The sequence below is a fragment of the Nuphar pumila genome, unplaced genomic scaffold (genome assembly GCF_984573655.1).
Source record: "Nuphar pumila unplaced genomic scaffold, dmNupPumi1.hap1.1 HAP1_SCAFFOLD_2081, whole genome shotgun sequence".
Classification (NCBI taxonomy): domain Eukaryota; kingdom Viridiplantae; phylum Streptophyta; class Magnoliopsida; order Nymphaeales; family Nymphaeaceae; genus Nuphar; species Nuphar pumila.
The window spans coordinates 2,391-21,114 of record NW_028323840.1 but is presented as its reverse complement, the minus strand read 5'-3'; the positions used below and the strand labels follow the sequence as shown (position 1 = coordinate 21,114).

The 18,724-nt window shown below is 53.9% G+C and overlaps 1 protein-coding gene and 1 pseudogene across 1 annotated transcript; one reads left to right on the top strand and one right to left on the bottom strand.

The window, feature by feature from the left end:
- Positions 1–337: 337 nt before the first annotated feature.
- Positions 338–4,024, bottom strand: LOC149808863 (uncharacterized protein C16G5.07c-like). The gene is made up of 6 exons (XM_089995125.1): positions 3,552–4,024; positions 3,235–3,279; positions 2,753–2,798; positions 2,107–2,223; positions 1,328–1,669; positions 338–811 (listed from the first exon to the last, which is right to left on the bottom strand). The coding sequence occupies exons 1-6, from the start codon at positions 4,022–4,024 to the stop codon at positions 338–340; spliced, it is 1,497 nt and encodes a 498-aa protein (XP_089851251.1).
- Positions 4,025–7,745: 3,721 nt separating this feature from the next.
- Positions 7,746–12,433, top strand: LOC149808862 (K(+) efflux antiporter 2, chloroplastic-like; annotated as a pseudogene).
- Positions 12,434–18,724: the final 6,291 nt, after the last annotated feature.

Genomic DNA, 18,724 nt, shown 5'->3' with positions numbered 1-18,724 from the left:
AGCGCAGCTCTCGTTTGAGTGTGTTGTGTTTGTTGTTTGCGGCTTGTGCTGTCGTTGTTCTGTCTCTTGATGTAATTACATACACATCCAGTGATGTGCTCACACTTGTCCGATGCACAAGACACGACATATGCCTTGCACACAAGCGGTGGCGACTGTGGAGCAAAGCCGCCACGGCATGCAATGTATCTCGTTGCTGGGGTGCTGATCTTCACAGGTAGGTTTACAGACATCGTGCGTGGTTGCATCACGAAATTGCAACTGGTCATGGGCACGAGTCAAGTGCATTCATTACACAACCAAAACTTACAAGCTGCAGCTGTAGGAGCCGACGATGCTAAGCATCCTCCCGCTTGCTCAAGATCGGATTGTTCATGTACTTTGGCAAGTCCGCAGTGGAACCGCTTCCCTCAGAGCTGGGTGGTCCCCCCCCAAACGGCCGTGACCCTACAGCCGCATCATTGCCCGCCATGCTGCCTGCATGCTCAGCGTCCCAGGAAACGCGCGACGCGTTCTGATTCGACATCTGCCGCGAAACGGTCTGGAACACCGAGGCGGCCTGCGTGACCATCGACGCCACGTTGCTCGCGTCGGCGGGGACAATCATCGTGTTGCCCGCCTTTGCGATGCTCCCAAACGCCTCAACGTACTGCTCCGCAAGGCGCAGCGCGACAGCATCGAGGCCGGAGCGGCTGCTGATTGCATTGGAGACGGCGATGATGCCGGCGGCTGTCGCCTCTGCCTTCCTCGTGATAGCCTCGGCTTCACCTTTTGCATGGTTGATTGCTTGCTCCTGCGCAGTCACCTCTGACTGTGAATCACCAGACTTCAGTGAATGACGATTGTTGGTTTGCCGAGGCTGATATAATTGTCTCCGAGGCGAGTTCAGGCGTGACTGTCGTGTAACTGAAGGTCGTCAGTGATGTTTGAGGCAGTACGTAGATACACTCGGATTCAATTCGGGTTGAATGGACCTCTAGGTACCCCAAACATGCCCAGCATCAAGAGCGACCGTCCCACCGTCGATGTATTACGTGGAGGGCCTGGTACTTCCCATTGCTGCCATTCCCCGAGGACGCGTTTCATCGTTGCGAGCGTGTGTTGGATGTGTTGAGCAGCAGGATATGGTGATTCTGTCTTTCTGTTTGATGAATCAAACATGCTTAAAGCTGTACAAAAGCGAGTGTTGGCTGCACACTTCCGGGTTCAGCACCTACCTACACACTTAGATACATAAAGCAAGCATTCTTTGTAGCAGACGTACGCGTCTGTACACGCTTGTACGGTACTTCTACGGCAGGGACACGGGGAAGTTGGCAGCGCGCACCCGAGTTGCCTCTGACTCATTGATCGTCGCCTGTCGGAAGCCCTCTGACTCCAAGACCTGAGCGCGCTTCTTGCGCTCAGCTTCCGCCTGCAGCTCCATCGCCCTGACGATGCTGACGGGCGGCGTGATGTCCTTGATCTCATATCGGAGACACTCCAGGCCCCACGATGCTGCAGCGGTGTTGATGTCGTTCACAATCTGGTGGTTGAGCGTGTCGCGCTCCTCAAATGTGCTGTCCAACGACATTTTGCCGATCTCCGATCGCATCGTCGTCTGTGCGAGCTGCATTACCGCAAAGAGGGGGCTGTCGACGCCGTATGACGCCTTGAAGGGGTCTACAACCTGCGGATAGCAGAATGAGTCAGCACAGCTCCCTTGACTGATGATTGGGAGAGGGTGTGCACCAGATAGCACATGCTGTTTGAAACACCGCGCTGCTGGCTGCGCGCAGGAGATGGCCACGGTGCATTGTAGCTTTTTGCTATTAAGCTGACAGGCTACGTGATGGTGGGATAAATGGCGTTGCTTCGCGCTGTGCCGTCCGGTCCTTGCCCTTCTGTATGTGACAAAAGGATGACTGGCATCTCTGCGGCGACACTAATGCTATTTCTGTTTTCCCTTGGTTTTGTCCGACAACACACAATGACACAAAATGATACCACCACAACATGTGTATGGATAATACGCCACCCAAGCGACTGGCATGGTCAACGGGCGCCCTGCACTTAAAACATGTCACCCACTTGAACCAAATCTTCACAGACCGAGTGGAGACATACCTTCACATACAGTACACCATCTATGTGAATTGTGACGTTGTCCTTTGTGATCGCCTGCTGAGTGTGTACGGGAAGAGTCAACTCTTTCAAACTGTGTGTGTACGCAACACTGTCAATCTGCACGCAGCATCAGATGCGTTTGAGGCACGGTGACTGTGCACGCAAGGCACCATTTGCAGCACCTGCAACGCGTGCACACATGCCACGTGTACATATGTGTTCAAATCAGACGTGGCGATGTTGCATTGATGCTGATGCATCGGATTACAAAACGACCGAATCCACCTGGACAGCGCCAATGTAAAATCATCCTGGACTTGTTCACCAGCAATTGCTGCACTTCCCTCAGCTCAGGCCTGAAAGCTGGCAAGCACATCACCGGAATCAGCAACAGGAACTTCTGAGCTACAGGATGTGCTTCCAGTGCAGCTATCTTGATAGCTTTGCCATCGACCGGAACGTGCACACACTGCTCTGACCAATAGGAGTGCGGTGTACAACATGAGTGGGGAGCGCACGAATGGAATGCTTACACAGGATGAGCTTTCAGTGAGGCGATGTAAGTAGCTTTGCCATCGACTGGAACGTGCACACAAACAATGCAGTGACCAGTGGGATGCGGTGTAGAGCATGAGTGGGAACGCACGAATGGAATGGTGATATTCAAACCAGCCAGCAGCACTCTATTAAACCTGCAAGCTTCGCACAGGTTCTTCAGCAACGCTCATTGCAGTAGCCGACAGGGCTTGAGCCATGCCAACATGCCCACTGTGTCAACTTTGCTTTTTGAGTTGAACCAGGGCACGCACTCTAATCTACCACTATTTCCAGTCTCATTTTACATTGCATGTATGCATTTTGGAGAGGGCAACGTTAACAAAGGTTTACGATTTGTCGCTTTGACATAGGATGATGTGAAAACCTGAAGAACCCAGCCACGAGCTGTACATGCATTCTACGACGTCGCATCGCATCAAGTGCCGTCAAAAAGCACATTTCGTACAAGTGCCGGGATAACGTCACCTACAAGCTGTGATCCCAATGATACCCCTGCAAAAACTTGGCTTGCCCCAAGTGACAAACACTGCCAGCCTCTAAAGAACAACGCAACCTTGTCATCGTACGTACCTCCCAAACGTCTCAACAACACAAGCTGTCTTTTCTGGCACGAACCTGTAAAACACAACTCTGTCGAACGTGTACAGAAATGGACTGTTGATCTTCACTCACGAAAGCATCCTCCAGAAAATGACTACGTCCGTGACAACTAAATTTTATCACGCAACATGGGAGTCTCGCTGCTGAGATTTGGGACAAGCCAAACTGCATTGGCAGCACTGTCGGAGGCACATGCTGAACCCTATGAATGTCTCGAAAGTTTCTGAGAGAAATGCACAACCTTTCCCTCGGACAATCTTCACTGACAAGGACTCTCTTGAACGTACCTAATAAATCCAAGAATTGGAAACGGTATTGGTGGCTTGGTGTTGTCCAGTGGCGCTTGTGCAAAGGACCTGGTGCCAAGTCTTTGCATACATGGCACTACTGCGGACTCGAGATGCAGACATCCTTGTGTTCGCCAAGCCTTTGCAGCATGCAAAACTCCAGATCGCAGAACTCGTTGCATAATGAGGAATAACACACGTCCAGCATCCGACGCAAGAGCGAGAGAACGTGTTGATGGCAGTTCAGAAGCATGTGCCGTATTCTGAACGCTAAATCCAAGATAGGGAGCTAGCGTGATTACAAGACCTAGACGTTCATCAGAGTTCGGAGCAGGGCACAGCATGCCCGCAACAACAACACACATATGCGTGGTCAATGAGGCGTTGTCGAGGCCACATGGTGTCGTCTGCAAGCCCAGCTGCGCAGCTGCACTAGCTCCGAGAGGTAATGATTTGCCACAATCCAGAATCATCCCATCCGTCTAGCCCGTGCTTGCAAGGCATGAAGTAGCTTTCGTATCGAGGTGCTTCATACTAGAATTGCATCGCTGTGCGAGCCCATAGCGATTGTAAGAGCGTGAAGCTGGCGCGGAAAAGTAATTGAAATGCAGTGATAGTTCTTGGTAACACAATGCAAAGACCAGGCCACCTCTCTAGTGGGAAGATGCTCGGAGGACACGCGCTTGCGTGCTCACCATGTCCCAGGCCAGGCAGTTTGCGGGGTAAACTCAGCATAAAATTGCTGAAAGAAAGGTACGAACGTCTTTTGATGCACTTCTATTGGCCAGGCCACGCGTTGCGATTAGATAATGGGTGGCAACGGGAATTGTCGACGATCATTTCACACTCAGCACATCAGTCTAGGTGCTTTGGCCCAAGTGTGGATTTTCAGCTGGGTATGTGTTTAATACAGTTATTTGTAGGGCATGCACGCGTTGCTTGTGCATTCGCAAGGTTAAATTCGGCGCACAGGCGGCACATGGCACTGTTGCGATGTTTGCCAAAATCCGAATGTTTTGGCCATGCCTTTCTCTGAGCATTTGTTTCTCCTTTGATATCGTAGGGATTCCGTGATTGAACACATCCGAGATGGTATGCTCTCTGTGCTCGTGGTAATCAATCGTTCACATTACCTTGCCGCTTGGCACAATTGGCCGCCAGAATGGCGATTTTTGGATACCTTTCCTATATTGTGGGTGGAGGCCAGTCATTAGAACGAGGATTCCAGCTTATTCGTTCGTGCTGTACGAAGATGCTTTGCTGTTGTTGATCGGACAAGGGTATCATCAAACCCTGATGTTTCAACGGTCCCGCACACGCATTCGGTGGCAAAGCCTTGAAACTGGGGACAGAAACACACGATATCGCGTGATTGTTCCCAAGATTTCCCTTGTGATGGCCTTTACTTTGCATTACCTTTTTTGTAGTGCATTGTCAGCCTTGTGGCCGTCTGTGCCAGAGACTGTGGCACGATGATGCGACGTGTTAATTCGTCCGAACGAACCTGGCGATGCGCGATGCGGATGTTACACTCATGGTCGTCTGTTCCCTAGTTACGTGGCGCTGTGATGGTGTTTTTGCGTAAGCGAATTGCTTGGAAGCATCTACTTTGCTAAGACGATGAATGCCTAGTATCAAGCGTTAGTACGTCCTTCCGTACGAACAGATTATGCGTTTTCTTCATCAGGCGTTGGGGCTTGTACTGACGTTCGAAGTCAACGTGTATTCCTGGTTGGCGAGGGGGAAGATGGGGCTCACAGCAGTCGCCGATCCAGCCTGCTCATCCCTGTGCCCCAGCCATCCTGAAACATGATTGGTTCTCTTGCAGAAGAGTTCTTGGGCGCACGGCCTCAACGCTGTCAGGGTCGTCCGGCTCTATCCCAGACTCCAACGGAAGCAATGCCTCGGACCCTTTGCAGTCGGCGTCTCGGTACCGAGGTACCGTCCAAGACGTATTCGATGCAGTGGGCATCGAAATGGAGGACGACCTCTCCCCGCTGCGCGCCGCGCTAGCAATTGCAGAGAAACGTGTCACTGACTCGACAAATCAGCGCGAGGCCCTCGAAATGGAGGCACAGGCAAGCTACTCTCCTGTCACGAGTCGGGATCACTGCCTTGCACCAACCTATAGCACTGCCCAATTTGGATGCATTTTCCTGCACCGTTAACGCACGCTTTCGCTGTCCATGGTGTATGATGGCATGTCCTCGCGTGGGTACGAATTTGGGCAACGGCAATACGCCAGATGTGCGTTCTGATGGAACCCCCAAGCATGAGAACGCTCCCATGCACTGCTATCTCCACGTGCATGTCTCCTACAATTGGGCTTCAAGTGCAGCACGTACGTTGCATCATATGCCTTGGCTTGAGCGCACGATGCAATTCGCGATCTCATGCACATCAAATAGCAATGTAGGCTTGACTAGCTCGCTTTGTGATAGCGAGCGGTGTCACCTCAGGTGACATGGGAAAGGTAATGCACTTGTACCATGCGCCGCATGGTACGTCACAACTCTGTGCTGCGCCAGACCTTGTGATTTTGGGTCCAGATGCCTGAAATTGCATCAGTATTCGGGACAAACACGGGGGGTGAAACTCAGTCTGGCAAGGCATTTTCAGACCTTTGCTTTTGAGTGCAGGACGTGTGTGAGATAGCCATCCGCGCAAAGGACAACCTCGACACGCTGCGGGAGCAGCTGGAGCGCACAGAGAAGGAGGCACGAAAGCTGGAGGGGCAGCTCAGCAAGATGGAGCGCCAGTTGGAGCTCTCCAAGGATGAGATGCAGAAGCTCTCCAGCTCCCTGCAGGCTGACTCTATGGTCTCTGTAGACGCCTCCACCCCTGGCCCTCCAGCATCCACCTCCGAGTGGGATGTCGACGAGGTACGATTGCCAGTGCTTTGTCATTTGACCTGTGTGCGAGTGGGCCAGTAACGGGTGAGTGTTGCGGTTGTGGTTGATGACGTTTGTTGTGTGTGATATGAGACGTGATATGATTCGGGTGTGGGGATTCTTCGGTGTACTTGGCATTCAAAGGCCGTTGAAATGCGTGTCTGTAGCCACGAGTTGCAGATAAGGCTCGAATACAGCGTGCTGTGTGGGTTGCACGCTGTTAGAAGTAAGTGGTTTCTGCAACGCCGCTGTTTCAATGTTGGCGTGCAAGTGTGCTGTCTGTGTGTACCGGATGCTACTGCCCAACACCGCCCTGCTACCATCGAAGATAAAGTCTTTGATCGGCAACACAGCAGCTGTGCTGACCACGATACTATCCCCTCCCACAAAAAACATCAAGCCGCCGACCAAATATGCCTTGTCACTGCCGTTCATGACTCCATCACGTAGGCAATGCGCAATAGTACTGGAACGGGCCGAAAACAGCCAAGAATGCACGTTCAAAAAACAAGATATGCTTCATCACCACCACCATATCACACAGCGCTTCCGTAGATGGAGGAGGGCGGTGGCGAGCTGAGCGAGACGGAGAAAGCGATCACGGAGCGTCGGGCCGCGATCCTCATCATCGAGGCTCGCATCAGGACCTTCACTGGCTTGCTCTCGGACATGCCAACCAAGATCGCGGGCCTGAGCGAGCGCCTCGTCATGGCGGAGGCCGCGTACCAAAAGGCCGAGCAGGTGGCCAGCGCCGCGATGCAGACAGTGGAAGCCGCAGTCAAGGACGAGTTGGAGTCTCGGGCAGTGGCCTCTCAGATCACCGGAGCTATCCAGAGCGCTATCTCCAATCTACAGGACCTTGGGCGCCTGCCGGCGGACCTGATCGAGGAGGTCCCTCCTGCCACACTGGTATGTTCCGCCCTGCAGCCATGATGTGGATGCAGATTATACGTGGCTCAGCCCATTGACAGGGCTCCTCCCTCCCCCTTGTGAGCAATGGCAAGAGAGCATTATCTTGGGGTCTTTAGGGCCAGTTACCAGGCAGTGCAACGGCCGTTATTGGCAAAACTATGATAGGTGGTCTGAACACAGAGTTCAGTGCAACAAAGCTGCGTTCACAACCATCACTTTCCTTGTTCCGTCTTTGTTGGCTGACATGGATGACATCCTGCTTCTCGTAATCTCCTGTTGGCACTTGCATCGCAAACACTGATTCAATGTGTGCTTGCGCATGGCAAACCGACCGTTTTCTTCGTCCCCCTGTACCTGCCTCGCGAGCGACGCTGACAGAGCTCATCCTGTGATGCAGACAAGGCAGCAGGAGCAGGCGCAGGAGGACATCTTCGCGTCCTCGTCACAGGACGAAGAGGAGGGGGCCTCGGGTGGCCTGAAGGCAGCAATCGTTGCCAAGCTCCCGTGGCTCGCGTTGTTGGCAGGCATTATCGCGGCGTTGACCTGTACGGCACTGGGCCCCACGCTGATGAGGGAGTGCCACATGCTGAGCGTGTTTGTGCAGAAAGTGACTGCCGTGTTTGGTGCGGTCATGGACAAAGTGCCATGGCCCCAGCCCCACCACGGCGAGGAGGGCCTTTGGCAGACTATTGCGATTCTCGCGACGTCTGTGGTGGTGCGTTCTTGTTTTGGTCTTTGTATTCGGAACTTGTGCATCACTTTTTTATGGATGGCCATGCGCTGTAGGCAAAGACGTTTAAGGAAACAATCGCAATGTCACGCAATGAAGACATCCACAGGGTTGGCACATTATCTGTCGTACACGCGCAACAGGGAAACCCTGGACTCTCTGTACTTGGGCTGTCTGTCCGCGAAAGTTAAGAACTCTGTTACACAACGGCAGTAATACTATCTCAACTCGGTATGCTGCAGCACATTCCCAGGATACCCAAGTAGGTCTTGGAGTTGCCAATGTCCCTCTGGATGCGGTAGTGTTGTAAAAAGGTACATCATCATCCTCACATTTTCAGACAGTGCGCCGTAACAGCATGGGAGTTTCTTTCTTCAGTCGTGTCACAGCCCCATGCAGTCCTGTCACAATGATGAAACATCATAATGCAGCACGACCGCATCCACGTAGGCATGGGCAGCTCCGAGATTCACTTCGATTGGATACCACCACACTTGCATTACCCATGCAGTTCCTTCTACCATGCAACTGCCGAGCATGCTGTGTATGTTCCGCTGGGTTTGCGTGCATCTGATAATGTGTCTTCTCACTATCTCGGTGTCTCGGATACCGTTGGATAGTTATTGGTAGAGCTAGTTATAGAAACCGCATCCCGGATGCCGTCCGTATGGGTGTCACATCCCCAGCAGTCGTGTACTAGTAGTACACTATGTTGGCAATCAGATTACGGTTTCTGGCTATGCAGTCCGTTCCCTTGGTGATGAAAGTGATCCCAGGCGGTTCAGCGGTCCTCGGGTTCCTCATCGGAGGTGCGTTCATCGGGCCTCACGGAATGGGAATCATCAGCAACGTGGAGGGCATCAAGCACCTCGCTGAAATGGGAGTCGTGTTCCTCCTCTTCAACATTGGCTTGGAGCTCTCGCTCGAGCGTCTGCAGGCAATGGCCAAGTTTGTTTTCGGCATGGGCGGCCTCCAGTTCGTGATCACCACTCTCGCAATTGCGGGCTTCGCCGTCGCGTTTGTGGCTACTCCGGACCTGCTGCCATCATCCTTGGTGGCGCGCTGTCGCTATCGTCCACGGCAGTTGCCATGCAGGTGTGTTTGTGTTTCTCTTCGAGGTAGTGGTGGTGGGGGGGGGTGGCGCACTGTTGAGCGGTGACGCTGATGATTCCAAGCACACACGGGAAGCGCGTCAAGACAAAGGCCCAAAGTTCCAGGTTGCACAATAAAGCTGATGATGTGTCTGATTACATCTACCGCCGTATCCACCTGGCTTGGCAAAAGCAACCTCCCCTCTGCTACGTGTGATATGGGTGAGATTGCACCAGATGGCGTGACCGCTTTCGCAACCTTGCCGAAGGGTCTCTTCAGGCGACAATGGACAACCTAGAGTGCAACGTGACAGGCTATGTGATATGACGAAAGATGCGTGGCTTCAATTCAGTCCAGGCTGGACAAGTGCATGGACGGCATCTTGTCATCAATCCTTGCAGCTGATGCTGCTGATCTGTCGTTGCCCAGACATTGCCGCAACATGCAATTGACATGCTCTGCATCATTGCATAGGTGCGCACGGCCACCCTCAGTTAGCGCGATCTACTGCTAGAGCGTGTTCTATGCTGCTAATACGTTCCAGAGCGGTGCAGGTGCTGCACGAGCGGCAAGAGAGCGGCTCTCGGCACGGCCGTGCCACCTTCGCAGTCCTGCTGCTGCAAGACCTGGCGGTTGTTGTACTCCTCATGCTGGTGCCTCTTCTGGCAAACGGCACAGGCGGCTTCGCGGTGATCGCAAAGGCGCTTGGCCTCGCCGCCGTCAAAGCCGCCGTCTGCATCGGCTGCATGATTGCCGGTGGCCGCATCATTCTCCGCCCCGTCTTCCGCCGCATCGCCGGCCTCGCCAATGCCGAGATCTTTGCCGCGACGACACTGCTGGTCGTCCTCGGGTCATCTGTGCTGACTCAGATCGCGGGGCTGTCGCTCGCGCTCGGCGCCTTTCTCGCCGGTCTGCTGATCGCGGAGACCGAGTATGCACTGCAGGTACGAGCATTACCTCCCCCAGAGATAGCACCCTCGTAGATAGCACCACCCCTCTGATTGAGAACGGTTCAACCCGCACCGATCCTCTTGTTCCTCTCGAGTAGTCTTCCGCGCTCCAGGCTGCGGACTGACTGCATCTGCACAGCTATCTAAGCAACGCGTGCAAGTTATCCTGGGATGCAGATGAGAAACAAACCCTTGCCGCACAAGTCAAACCCAGGCTGTCGTCCACAGCTATCACATGCAGGATCTTCCGCTTGTGCAGTCTTGAGCCCTGCTTAGCTCGCGCAGCCACCCCGCTTACCTTCTTTGTTTGAGTATGCGGGGCCACAATGTAAGACCTCGGGGCTGAGCTAAGCTTCCTTGACTGACGCTGCGCAGGTTGAGAGCGACATCGCGCCGTTCAAGGGGCTACTGATGGGCCTGTTCTTCATGTCGGTGGGCATGGAGATATCCCTGGGGGGTGCTCATTCAGAGCTGGGTGCCGATCCTTGGCTCCCTTGTGGTGCTGCTGGTCGGCAAGACCGCGATCATGGGCGCTCTCGGCCACATGTTTGGCATCTCGCGCTTTGGAGCCATCCGCTCCGGCCTGTACCTTGCCCCCGGCGGGGAGTTTGCGTTTGTTGCGCTGCAGGAGGCAGTCTCCTGCGGCCTCATCGCCTCGTCCTACATCCCTCAGCTCTTCATCATGGTCGTGCTGTCCATGGCCCTCACACCTTACCTTGCGGTACGCCCCTGCGTCAACTTTCCATCAGGGTTTTGTAGCAAGCGCCATATCGCCTCTGCATCTGCAGCTCCGCTGGGGTTCAGTCTGTGCCACACCCCCACAGACTTCCATACATGAATGCCGTAAGTGTCCTCCACTGTATGTGCCACACGGAGTTGAGGTGAAGAAGAGGACTGTTGAGAAGGCGGATCTGGAAACGTTTGTTATTGTCATCTTCCACAGCATGGTGAGCGTGTAATTGCGATACATCGAAAGTGTGATCCCCTTTCTGCTTCACCTCAACGCATATGTACGGCAGGCAAATCCAGCTTGCCTCACCTGCAAAATGGCATGTACCGTACAAGGACGAGGATGGTAAAGGCTGAAGCGTGAGGCACTTGTATGCAGTCGCTAGGCGCGCACATGAGCAAGCTCTTCGAACAGAAAGAGATGCGGCTGCTGCAGCCCTCCGAGGCGGAGATGGTTGAATTCAAAAACCACGTTATCATCATGGGCTTTGGCAGGGTGGGCCAGACGATCGCGCAGTTACTCTCAGAGCGTTTGATTCCGTTTGTCGCTCTCGACGTCCGCTCAGATCGCGTCATCGCTGGCAAGGCTGCCGATCTTCCGGTCTACTTTGGGGACGCTGGCTCGCCCGCTGTTCTGCATCTCGTCGGCGCTGAGCGCGCCCGGTGCGCTGTGATCACTCTCGACACGCCTGGCGCCAACTACCGCGCCGTCTGGGCCATGCACAAGCACTTCCCAAATGCAAAGATTTATGTCCGCGCCCATGATATCGATCACGGGATCAACCTGAGAAGGCTGGCGCTACGGCAGGCGCGCACCCTCCTCCCTCTTGTTGCTTTCTTTTTAAAATTCAGTCCATCTACTCTTCGATAATCATTTGCGAATGGTATGAGTCACAACACACGCCAAACCGCGGATCGGGAACTGGACGAGATCTTGATATGGAAGCACCCTGAGCGACGTGCAGGAATTAGTGGCAGAGGAACTCCTGAATGACTTGCCTTCCGACAATGTTTTACAGCACCGTGGAATGTATACCATGGTTGATGCCACTGTGATGCGAACTGCAGCTGTGGAACTGAGAGCGTGTGCGCCATTGACGACTCCATCGGGAGGATTGTGTAGATTTGGCAGCGAGCCTAACAGCAGCGAAATTATCACCTACCAATGTCGGGTTCGTTCCAGTGTCTCAGTTGAGAACTTAGCAGGAGATGCTCATGTGTATGCGGTTGTGTCTTGAATAGACAGATACAGCGACAGGTAGCACCGAGGATTGTGGATTTTCTGGGACTGTTGGTGACTGAATCAGGGTGAATGAGTGTGCAGTGGTGCCCGAGATCTTGGAGCCCTCCCTGCAGCTGGCCGCAGCGGTGCTGAGCTCCATGAACCTCAAGCAAGACGAGATCTCTGACGCGATCGACGACTTCAGGCGCACGCATCTCGCCGACCTCACCATGCTCACCGCACACAGTGGGGGCTCTCTCGTTACGGCTACGACCGCCGGGAGAAGGCGAGCCTGGCCAAAGCCGGCCTGCTCACCGCTGGCGACAGTGATGACGCCGCTGACGACTACCTCTTGACCAGTACCGCGTGATGCTGGCGTCTGACATGTTGAATATTTCGGGATATGCTGTAGTGCACTGCGTTTAGTGCGTGCGGCGGCTCTCTTTTGGATGATTGCGCCATGGACAGGATGATGATGGGGCAAGGCTCGGCCGTTTTTGTTCGACCCAACGTTGCAGCCCAAGCACTTTGAAGGCGCTAAAAGGTGCCGTGCATGGGCAGTTCCCAATCCTCAGACGATCGACTTGCGCAACTATGGCAACACCGTCATGTGGTGACGCCCCAGTCATAAGCACATCCACCGCGACGCGACAATATATTGTCGATAGTCACGAACATACATGTCATCGTCAGCAGTGCTCACGATTTGGCCATGTCTTGTCTTTATTTCGCACAAATACCGTGGTGTTGCTCTGTTAAGCAAGTTAAACCAAACTGTGCTTTCCTGCTGGTGCATGATCCTATTTCGAAGTCGATTCGGCCCAAAAATGCGGTGTTCTCGCGCCATCGGCCATCTCGCAGTTGACATGCGACTTGTTTCGCCATTTGGACACGTTGTCACGATTCGCGCAGCACCTGTTGTCTGCAGCATGATTCTCCCCACATAATGCTGGTAGTCCTCTCATATGCTGCGCCAGGTAGAAGCTTGCCCAAAACCTGTTGTGCTCATCTAATAGGATGGTGCTCTAGCGTGCCCTCCTCCGAGACAGCTGTATGACTTTATTTTAGCGTTGTAAAGGATGAGTGACGCTACCCTCAGTGCCCTAGTGGCGTCGCTGGCGTCCAAGCAGGTGTCCACGGCTGCGGCCGAAATCCGAAAGTCTAAGCAACGGACTGCTGCTGCGATAAAGTCTGTGGAGATTGTTCGCGCGGCTGCAAAGATAGAGAACATGTCAAAAGTCCCCGAAGAGTTTCTAGACATCGATGGCATGTTTGAGTGGGACGGACGAAGCCGCGCTCATTCAGCAATCAGAGCTGGCGCAAGCTTCTTCCACGAACCCTGACAGGTATGTTGCCCTGGTGGGTGTCAAACCTGTATACAAGCATCAAGTAACTCGGCTTCAGTTTAGGTAATCCATTTTGCGCATTCTTCGTCACATCCGGTTGAGGAGAAATGTTTTCACGAACCCTGACAAGTACGTTGCCCTGGACCTGTATACAAGCATCAAGTAACTCGGCTTCAGATTAGGTTATCCATTCTGCGCATTCTTCGTCACGTCCGGTTGAGGAGAAATGTTTCCACGAACCCTGACGAGTACCATGGAGTACCTGGCGTGTGTTGTGTGCACCCGTCGCCATGAAGCAAAGCATTGCGCACTTACTGGACTTGACAACCATGTAATCTCAAGCAGCACATGCAAGCGGACATTTCATCCAACCGTTCTCGCCACCCTTATCATCCTTGCCACCCGTCGTGTCTCGAGATACTGCCCATCATGACAACCTGAATCCGATATGCACACGCTATGGAAGCGAATCTGCAGGTGGGCAGTGTCGTTGGAGGCTGAAGCGGCACGCCACAGGGCCATGACTCAACTTGCAGTCAGCTTCTCAAAGCTTGTGGGGCAGAGGCTCGGGAGGAAGTGGCACACAGACTTTGAGGCTTGGCTGCTCGCTCGCAGCGAGGCCGACAGCAAAACGTTCCTCCTTGCGCCACACGGCCGCGGCAGCAGTAGCAACGGCGCCGCATCAACCCCTAGCAACAACGTGGGGGGGGGCACCGTCATTAACCCACGGCGATTTGAAGCTGCGGCGGAAGCTGGTGACAGCTGGGGAGGAGGCTGCGGCAGCTGATGCTATTTGCGTCGAGCTTAGAAAACTGCCTGCCAGGATCATGTCTCGGGTAGCGTACCTCCATGTTGGTTGCAATTTGGCTACATATACACTCCCTACCACTGCTGTTCGCGTGGATGCACATGGGTTGTGAACAGGAACCTTGCCATCATCAACGCCCATGATGATTTGTGATGTCATCATCACAAATCACAATTGTGATGAATCACGACTTACGTTGTGATTCAATCACAGTGTTGATATCGCCTTCTGGAAGCACCCGGACTTGACAGCACGCGGTTGGAAGCAGAGTGCTTTATATGCATGACCCTAGAAGTAGGCAGTGGCTGTACGAGGAGAAGGTAGATGGCGGGAGAGCCTTTGCATGCAACTCTCTCAGTGCCCAGAACCTCGTTCTTATTGGACAGGCAGAATCTAGCTGTCCAGTTGAAATGCAAGACCGTGGTGGCGTCGTTCTCAGCCTTTCACAGGAGCTATGTTGCTATCAGCGCACTGGCTATCTATGAGCTGTGAGCCTATGATACTTGACTGGTCCAGATATGCGTGCGATGGGAAAAGGTAGCACAGCAGGGTCCTAGTACCCCATCTGTGGTGGGTGAAACTGATTCCCAACTTGCGAATGGAGTTGTCAATATCCGTTTGAATGCGGAGTAATTTGCGAGAAGTTACATCACTACGAGCTGTGACGGTTTACTGATCAGACTCTTGCATGTGATGATGATGTTGTTTCCTTTACAAGGCTTGCTTGTTCCGACCGCTGACGTTCAATGAGCTGTGTCACTTCGAATGTGCTGTCCTTGTTGCTTGTTGTCTATTTCCTGCCATTATCTATGTGATGTGATGATGTTTCTTCTTACCACACTACCTCATCCACATGTACATTGGCAACTCCAAGCATGTACTGCATCAATCCGATCAGCGCTTCGCCAGACCATGTGATGTGCGGGTCCAGGCAAAAAGGAACGCATGCAGTCTGCCAACTCTTAGACACATCACGGCCAAAGAGCACTCTGCATTTCACCTCGTGCCGGAATATTGGACAAGTAGGACAGGTGCTATGTTGCCAACTCTTACACATCACGGCCAAAGATAGTCACCCTGCTTTTCACCGGGTGCCGGTAGGTTTGACAAGTAGGACAAGTGCTTTAAGAAGGCTTGCCAAGGGGGCATCATTGTCCTGGGGCCGCTCGACCATTGCTCCAGGCTTTTGTGTCAGACGCACTCTGAGTCCTTCGCCAAAGGCACCGCGTGCTCTTGGTGACGGCCAGCTCGGACGTTAGTCTGATACACAAGTCTTGAGCATTGGACGTGTTGCTCCATGATGCTGATGATTCCATCTGGCTGTGCAGCCATCGTACGTCACGACAAGCAAGAAACATCTGGGCCACAGAATCGCTGCGATGCTATCCGGGAAAGGACCCTCGTGGTGCAAGCCATAGCCTTGCTTTTCGCCGCTCTAGGTACCCTGCAGACCCGAGAATTCACTCAATTCTCAGCACAGTGGATGGTATTAATTGCATGATACTCGCCAAAGCAAAAACAGCCTTGGTGCAAGCGTTTTATAGCCATGGAACGTGGCGATGAGTCTGTTTCTACCTTGGCGCAATTGATGTTGTTTTGCTAGGAACGCACCTGTCGAAATTGACTCGCAATTGCTGAACGCTTGCATCCGTGCTTGAACCGGATGCGTTTATCTGTCTTCAGTGCGCCTTGCGTGAGCAGAGGATGCTTCATCGTCAGCCTTGAAACACACAAAACGTTGCAGGTATGACCTTGTCGCACGGAGCATGTGTGTTGCTTGTGAGGATTGGTGTCTTGTTCCACAGCACCTGCATCCATAGCATGTGTAAAATTTGTTTGCCAATGACAGCGTTGCTTCGCATAGCTCGATTTTCGACAAAGTCTCAAGGATGTCGCATGACAAGTCGCGCCCCAAAAATGTGCCGCATCACACACTTGCCAGGGTAGCTCAATGTGAGTGCCGCAGCGTGACGCGCCAGGGTGGCTTCAGGTACATCGGCCGCCGGGGCAAGCAGGCAAGGTCAAGGTGGCAACCGTGGTGGGGGAGCCGTTGAAACTGCAGCTGGCGTGGCAGGGCGTGACGGTGCAGGTCAACAAGGTGCACTACGACAAGCTTCGGCAGCTGTTTGTCTTGACGCACAAGTACGCGAGCAGTGTGGCATTCGACAGCACCGCCTTCACTCGCGCAGCCATGGCAGTGCTGCTGCGGTACTCCTCTCTGCAGGGCTCTGAGCACCTCTTCGCAGGCACGTTCCAGGTGTGAAGCCTCGCTGCACACATGTTCGGACACTCAGGGCAGCTGAGTACCAATGTCGGTCGTCAAAGGGACACTTTGCCCATGTTTGTGTGAATGACGTGCTGTTGGAAACAGACCTGGCACCTATCTTGCATGGATGACATGGTTTGTGGTGGGACAAATGCGGAGGTAGACTTGAAGGTAGACCCAAGGAATGCTGCAAACGAGGTCACACAAGTTGTAATCGACCAGAACATGAAAGCACATGCACTGATAGCCTTCTCGTGGCAATTTGGCGGCCTGCCGATCAAATCATTGTTGAGTCAAGATGCACTTGGAGCTGCCTATGTCAATGCAGCAGTGTTGTGAACGAGACGCTATCTCTCGAGCTATGCTCCGGGTACCCGACATTCTCATCATCCATCTTCACTTCCTGGTGAGACCGCGATTTACGGAGGAGTGTCCCTTGCATCACACGCCCCATCTGATGACGATGCACCTGCCTGTGACAATGCACGTGCATCTGATGACGATGCACTTCAGCCCGCGACCCACGGAAGAGTGTCCTTTGTTTAGACAGTTCTTATCTAGTTGATGAATAGTCGGGTTCACACACCAACCCTTTTGCCATGTCGTTTGCCTATTGCATTGCAACACTGCTGCGCAAGCAAGGGTACTGTCAACTCCAAGGCTACCTGGGTACAGTCAGCATTTTGCCAGACCCTCTGATATGTCGGGACAATATACCTGATAATACATGAGTTTTCGGGACAAATCTGGTGGTTGAAACCGTTTCTGGCGGCTCATGTCATTGCACGATTCCATTCAGGCAGCGATCCATGGAGAAGTGTTCGACGCGCTCCAAGAAGGCTTCGGCACAAGCCTCGAGTGCTTTGCATCACCACTCAACTGCCGGTGGCCGCGCTACTGTTCCGCATGCCTCGAGACCGACGCGCCCTTTGGCTCTCTGGGCTCCTTCTTCAGCTTCCGTCCACGCTCCGGGTCCTTCGAGGCCAATCCCCCCTTCGACCCTCCGTTTGTGGAGCGTGTGGCCGACCACATTCTCTCCCTCTTTCCTCCTCCACTGTACGCCACCCCACCCTCCGATGCCACTGCAGTACACATGGTGCTTGCTTTGATCAATGAGAAGTCAACTCGAATCACAAGAAGCTGCAGGCACAAAGCAGCGATGAATCCGCAAAGGGGCTGTGCATGAGTCGAAGCACGAGCACTGTAACCGAGTAGATACCTAACAGGCGTTGGCAGAGCTGAGTCACAGATAGATCACGACGCAGAAGGCCTGTCATCGCGGCAGACATAGTACTGGTGGAGTATTGTCTGTCAGCTGTGGAAAGACCAGGTCAACGTGCCAATAGCATAACATCGCATAATAACAGCTCTCGAGCTAACGGATGTCTTTGGTGTGTAGGAGGAGCTTATGTTTGTGGTCATCATCCCAGCGTGGGAGGGCGCCCGGTGCTGGGAAGCCCTGCAGGGTTCGCGCTTCAAAACACACCATCTCAGGCTTGCCCCCCTCGAGCACGGATACTTTGAAGGCACGCAGCACACCACCACCAGCCGCTACCGCATGGCCACCACCGCAACGAGCGTTTTCATCCTTTCAAACGGCCCCAGCGCAGCAGCGGTGGCCCGTCACTCCCGCAAAAATGGCCGCCGTCTCCGCCGCGTTCGCACCAAAGGGAGGCGCGTCCACGGCGAAGCCCGCACGGGCACGCTCAAACGACCTTGGTGGGGGGGGCTGACGCGCTGCTTTCAGGGGACTTCCCTGTGGCACCAACCACCAGTGGGGGCCCTGCGGGGGGGGGCACGCGGGCTCTGCGGCCCGCCGTCACGGCGTCGGCCGGGACGAGCTCACGCGCGTTGTCAGCCCGGGATGGCGTGGACCTGTCCAATGATGAGCCATCTCCAATGCTGGATGTGGGTGTGGATGTCCTCGGGGCGATTCATCAGACAAGCCCACGCCATACAAAGACGAAACAAACTAGCACCGATAGGGAGGTGGTTGCGAAAGAGAAACGAAAGCGCCCAGCTCCCAAGCGCCGAGATGATGACGCGGCTGCTGATGACGTAGGATTGGCCAGCAGCTCTGGCGGCGAAGTACCATCAGGGGGGGATGTCGCGAGGCCGGCGCGCGACAAACGGGGTGCAAAGAAGCGGAGGCTTGCAGCTGGGGCAGCTGAGAAGATGCGGGTTGCAGGCAGTGAGCATTCTGGGGGGGGGGGAGGAGGAAGGCATC